The sequence below is a fragment of the Marmota monax genome, unplaced genomic scaffold, assembly GCF_021218885.2.
Source record: "Marmota monax isolate L192 unplaced genomic scaffold, Marmota_monax_Labrador192_F-V1.1 WCK01_AAM20220418_F8-fsc01434, whole genome shotgun sequence".
NCBI classification, from domain to species: domain Eukaryota; kingdom Metazoa; phylum Chordata; class Mammalia; order Rodentia; family Sciuridae; genus Marmota; species Marmota monax.
The window spans coordinates 53,425-59,424 of NW_026693584.1; the positions used below are offsets into that span (position 1 = coordinate 53,425).

Below are 6,000 nucleotides of genomic sequence, written 5' to 3' on the forward strand. Positions count from 1 at the left end.
CAGCCTCCACACCTCGGTGCTGCGGGGGACTCCCTCCTGAGGTCCCTGTGTGTTGTCCACGTGGGAAGGCCAGGCTCCCGAGAGGAGTGGAGCGTGGCCTGGGCGGGCTGCGGCCTGCGTCCTTCCACCTGCTTCCTCTCTTCCTCTCCAGGCCCTGACCCACGTGTCGGAGGACTGCCGGCCCTTGCTGGAGGGCTGCCAGAGGAACAGGCAGAAGTGGCAGGCCCTGGCAGAGCAGCAGGAGAAGACGCTGGTCAACGGGGAGAGCGGCCAGGCCAAGCGGAACTGAGGGGCTGTTGGCGCGGCGTGGAGACTCCGAGGCACCTCTGGGAGCCCCAGCCCACTGTGCGCCGAGCAGACCGTCCACACTTGGCCACTGCTGTGTTCTTGTTTCTGCACGGCTTTCGAGAGCACCATGACGTGTTTTCAGGGGACGTTTCCACAGGTTCTGGGCATGTCTGTGCCGCGGGAAGCCCACGGCCAGGTGGGGCTGTGTGTGCTGGGGGGTGTGGGTGCCGCTCTGCCGCTGCTTCCTGCCTGGGTTTATGAGAACCGGCTCCCGTGGTTGGGAGTCTTGCTTGTCTCAAGAGGCCGGGAGGACAGTGTGTGAGCCCTGGTGGGCCTGCTGGGGGCCAGGTGGGGTTAGGAGGAACAAGGGTCTGCTCAGGTGGAAAGAGTGTGAGGCCGCATCGCAAGGAAAATGCATCCACTGACCTGCTGCTTTGTGAAAGAATGGGGGTGGGGCTTGGCCATCCCCCCAGGACCCCCAGCAAGGGCCGCCCGTCTCACCTGCAGGGGTCAGCAGGTCAGCGGAGAAGCCCCATTCCACCACCAGCCAAACACATGCCGTGGGAGGTCCTGCTGAGAAGCAGTTTTGAAATCTGAACTTTTGAAAATAATCTTGTCCTCTTCCACGTCCTTCCAAACCACACCTAGATCCCAACGTGATTGTTGGAGCGCTGACCTGGAGGGACACCGGGCTCCAGGACGGAGCTCCGTCTCTCTTCCTTCAGTCTGTCAGGTGGACCCTGGAGGAGAGTTGGACTGTGTCGGCAGCAGGGCTCTGATCCGGAGCTGTGGGCAGAGCTGAGGGAGCAGGAAGGGCGCCTCCGCCCAGTGAGGTCAGGAGCACCGCGGCTGAGAAGCTGCGGTCAGCTCACAAGGCGAGCAGGGCCTGAGCACGAGGCCTGGGCACTGCCCTCGGCCCGCAGTGCGGGTGGCCCTGCAGCTCCCAGTCAGTGCACACCCTCCTGGGGTTTGAGCCCACCTCAGCGTGCCCCTGAGTTCCCGCTGGCCCAGCGTTGGGGGAGTGGACAGTGGAGCAGGTGGCACCCGAGAGGAACTCTGCCCCATGCGTGCGGAGACCTTTGGATCTGGGGGGAGCAGGAGGAGAGACTTGGCCTGTCAGCGTCCACCTGCGTTAGTCAGGTTTGCTGTGACCAGAACAGCTGACGAGGACCACAGAAAGGAGCTCCGGGTTCAGTCCGTGGTGACCGCTTCGCTGCCCTGAGCCTGGTAGAGGAGGCACTTATCTCCCTGCAGCTGGGAAGGGGGCAGGGGCCGTGGTGGAGAAGCACCCTTGGGGCAGCCCCATGACCCACCTCCTCCACCACACCCCACCCACAGTCGCCCCCAGTGGGTCCCTTCCAGCCAGGGCGGCTCTCACCACCTGGTCTCTTCTCCTCTGCATGCTCCTGCCCCGACGGGAGCTCTGAGCACCTCCCGTGACCCGCAGCACACCCTCCCACTTTCTTACAGGGAGGGGAAGTGTCTGCTCTGGGTAGCTGTCACTAAGGTGGACAGGAGCCCTGGGTGTGGGTGTGCCGCGGCCTCAAGGTCTTTCAGTGCTCTTGACTCCTGTTCACATCCTCTAACGCCCTAAAACTCAGCGTGTTCCCCTTAGTGCTGTGCGTGCGTGTGTGTGTGTGTGTGTGTGTGTATGTGTGAGCCCCCGGCTCTATTCCTGCCATTCAAGTCCAGAGAAGAGGCAGGATAAAGTGTGGCCATCACTGCACTGTGAGGCGCGTCCAGGGAGCTCTAGCTGGTGTTGCGGACCTGGACCTTCAGAATGTTTTATTTCATGTCACAGGTGAAATCTAACATTGCCTCTTGGTGGCACTGGAGTGTGAATTACACAGACTCACCAGCAATCGTCGTGTCTGCACACTGAACGCACCTGTGCACGCGTGCATGATTCTCTAGGGTAGACTCTCTGACAAGCTTCATCACACACCTGTTATGCCAAAATACAGAGCCGCCCACTCTCGGGCAGTGTGCTCAGGCCCCTCTGGCGTGTGCCGCGAGACAACGCCGATTCTGCGTGGAGGGTTTGGATGTGTGTTTCAACAAGAAGGAGATGCATTCAGCTTAGGCGTTGGTTTGTTCTTAGATAGCAGCTTATTTTGTGTCACTGGTTTGGACCGTGAAGGAAGTTAGGCAGGGCCAGGCTCCATGTCGCTGCCGACACTGCAGCTCCGAGGCACCCCTGTGTCTGCAGGGCACGTCCTGGCTCCGCGTCCCCACTGGTGGGAACCAGTGGCAGATGGGGACTGCTGCCTGGGGGCAGGGCACAGATCAGTTTTTCTTCTGTGAAAGTTTCCTGTCCAGGATCTTCAGGCTGGAGACAGAAACAGTCCCCCTCACCCCACCCTGTATTCGTGGTTGCTGGGTTGGTTGGTCACAGCAGAGCAGGGTGATGCCACTCCGCCTCGGGGTCAGCCGAGCAGTCCCGAGCTTTACTGGCGGGGCCAAGGGTGTCTGTGAAGCTCCTCCCCCTATTCTCGAGCCCTGGCATTGCAGGCACCGCCCGCGTGCATTCAGGGCGCACTTGCCCTGAGCCTGGGGAGGGCAAGGACACAGCCCCCCCGTGCCACAGGCCTCAGCCCACAGGTCCTTCTCACTTGCGTTTCCAAGATGGAGAAGCCAAGGACGCACTGCTCCCCTGCCGGTCCCCTAAACGCCTCACCTGGGCACAGACCAGCTCCTGGCCACCATCGGTGGGCGGTCTCCCTGTGAGCGGTGCTGGAGCTGGGGGAGCAGTCTGGAGCCAGGTCCCTGGAGGGAGCTGCGTCCCCAGCTCCTGCCGGTGCAGTGCCTTTCCCTCGGCAGGTGGCACAGGGCACACCTGGCCCAGAGCGGCCCAGGCTCTGGCTCCTGCTGTGTTTCAACAGGACTGAATCAGACGCAGCGGCCGCCGTCCTCTCCTGCGGCCTGCGGGGGTGGCTCGGAAGGAGGTGTGTCGGGCTGAGCCTGTGCCCGGGTAGGAAGGGACACCACAGGGCCCGTCACTCCTCCCGTGCCCGGGCTTTTCCTCACCCCAGGCCTGCGCAGGGCCCTTCAGTGCGTGTCCTGCGTCCTCGTCCTGTGACAGCCTGGGGAGCAGCCAGGCAAGAGCAGCGTCTGCCCCCGCGCTGGCCAGGCTGTCGCGGCTGTGAACTGGGCAGTGCCGACCTCTGCTCAGGGGGCCCTCCCACACCTCCGAAGGCCCCCGTGGACACGTCCTTGAATGTAGCCGGAAGCCATGGGATCGTAAAACTGTGGATTGGTCCTGCAGCTTGGGAGAGGAGCCCGAGTCCCACAGCCACTGCCCCTGCCTGTTTGTACCTTAGGCCTTTTCACTATATCTGAACAAATATATAGTTTCTGACACTATTTTTATACTAGGACGAGGGAGTCACTGTGTACCTCATGTTTAGCTTTGTAATCTTGGTCACTGTCCTCTCCCACCCCTGAGCCACCCAGTGGCTCTTCTGTGCCACTCACCACCTCTGGCAGCTGTGAGGCCACCAGCCGGCCAGGGAGGCTCCTGCACTGTGCAGACCCTCCCATCTGCTTCCTCCAGTTGCCCTGCTTTGCAAAATAAAGAATGAACTGGTCCATGAGTGCCGTGTGGTTGTCAGGGGACCTGGGGTCTTTCCAGTCACAGACTGAAGGGGACTTTGGGTCTTGGGCGGGGGAAGTCGGCCCAGGGGTTTGAGACACCGAGATGGCGCCCACCCAGGTCCCACGGGGAGGAAAGGCGTGGCTTGGCCCCCTGACCTCGCCTGCCCTCCTCCCAGCGTGGCCCTCCTCCGGGCAGGGCCTCGCTGCCCTCTGAGCACAGCCAGGTGTACACAACCTGGCATCCCGTTCAGGTTCACCTGTGAGTGGGTGACACCATGTCAGTGCTGCTGGCCGAGGACCCTACCCCCCTTACTGCCTGCTGGACAGGCCCCAGGTGGCCTGTCCAGGCTGCTCCTGGGTCAAAGCTGGGGGAAGTCCGTGCCTCCAGGGGACAAATGGCTTCCCCTAAGGGCCACGAGAGGGCACGGTTTCCAGGTGTCTTCCTTCCTGGCCATAAAGAAGGGATGAGAACGTTTTGGGTAGAAAAAAGAAGAGAAAAAAAACTATGAGGGAGGGCAGGCAGGCAGGAAGAGGATTTAAGGAGAATAAGTAGGGAAAGTGGGTACTCTCTGACGCTACCTGCAGGAGAGCCACAGGGCCCTGCCCCAGCACAGCACAGGGACAGGCTCCCTCCCTCCCTCTCCCCATAGGCTGGGAATGTCCCTCACAGGCCCTGCCTGGGCACGTGTGTGTGTGTGAGCATGTGTGTCTGTGACTGTGTGTGTCTGTGTGTCAGTATGTGTCTGTGTGCGTGTCTCTGTGTGTCTGTGTGTCTCTGTGTGTGAGTGTGTGTGTGTGTGTGTGTGTCTGTGTTTACTGGCTTCATTTTTAGAGTCATTTGGGGATCACATCAGAACTGAATGGAGAGTGTAGAGGGCTCGCACGCCCACTGCCCACTCCACTGTGCTGACGGGGATGCATCCACACCTGGAGGTCTGAGGGCCTAAACCAGTGGACAAAGCCGTGTCCCCCAGGTTCACTGCCCGACAGTCCTCTGCTCTGCCTGCTCCTCCCTCTGTCCCCCCAGCCCCTGCTGTCCCCCGCCTTCACTGCCCCCTGGTTTCCCTGTGGCTGGGTGGGTACAGCAGTGCTCCCCGTCGGCTCCCTTCACTCAGAGGGTCTAGCTTGCCTCTGTGTCTCCCCTTCTGCCTGGGCTTGGTAGCTCGCTTCCTTCAGCTCTGAAGAGGACTCCGTGGAGGGACGGGCCACCAGGAAGTGTGTACGTGGACAGGGTTCTTTTACACACTGCCGATTTCCCTGCCTGGACACCTCAAGGAAAATGTTCATTCAGTACACTCCTTTTAAGTCAGTGAAGACTGTATCGGGTAAAATAGGTTGTGTGAGTGTTTGGATGCTGTAAAATAGAGGTTTACATTTTCAGTGCAGAAGTAGCAGCTACAAGTAGACAAGTAGCCCTGCAGAGTGGACATGGAGTGCTACGGTGCTGATTCTGGTCAGTGCTTCTGTCTAGGGATCCAAGGGTTAGGGTTCCCTGGGTAGCTGCAGCTTGCCATGAGGGCACATCTGGAGGAGCCGAGTGGCTGTGCTCTGCCATTCCCTGAGCCCCCTCCAGATGGACGTCTCTGCCACCCTCCCAGCCCCCTCCAGGTAAACGTCTCTGCCGTCCTCCCAGCCCCTCCAGGTGGACGTCTCTGCCGTCCTCCCAGCCCCTCCAGGTGGACGTCTCTGCCACCCTCCCAGCCCCTCCAGGTGGACTCTCTGCCGTCCTCCCAGCCCCTCCAGGTGGACGTCTCTGCCGTCCTCCCAGCCCCTCCAGGTGGACGTCTCTGCCGTCCTCCCAGCCCCTCCAGGTGGACGTCTCTGCCGTCCTCCCAGCCCCTCCAGGTGGACGTCTCTGCCGTCCTCCCAGCCCCTCCAGGTGGACGTCTCTGCTGTCCTCCCAGCCCCTCCAGGTGGACGTCTCTGCCACCCTCCCAGCCCCTCCACGTGGACGTCTCTGCTGTCCTCCCAGCCCCTCCAGGTGGACGTCTCTCCCGTCCTCCCGGCCCCTCCAGGAGGCCCTGCTGGTGTTGTGTTTATTCCTGGCAGTCTCCTGTGTTAACTGTGGTCCCCTGTCACAAAACAACTCTCCCATCTGAGGATCCCACTGGCCAGGCT

The 6,000-nt window shown here is 61.3% G+C and overlaps 1 protein-coding gene across 1 annotated transcript in view; it reads left to right on the forward strand.

The window, feature by feature from the left end:
• LOC124102861 (cGMP-specific 3',5'-cyclic phosphodiesterase-like) overlaps positions 1 to 3,881 on the forward strand; it is a gene marked incomplete at its 5' end in the record, with an annotated part of 56,052 nt that extends 52,171 nt beyond the window's left edge. Inside the window, one exon of the mRNA XM_046459290.1 lies at positions 152 to 3,881. Coding sequence (XP_046315246.1) covers positions 152 to 289 — 138 coding nt within the window. The remainder of the gene's footprint in view (positions 1 to 151) is intronic.
• Between the last annotated feature and the right edge of the window lie 2,119 nt (positions 3,882 to 6,000).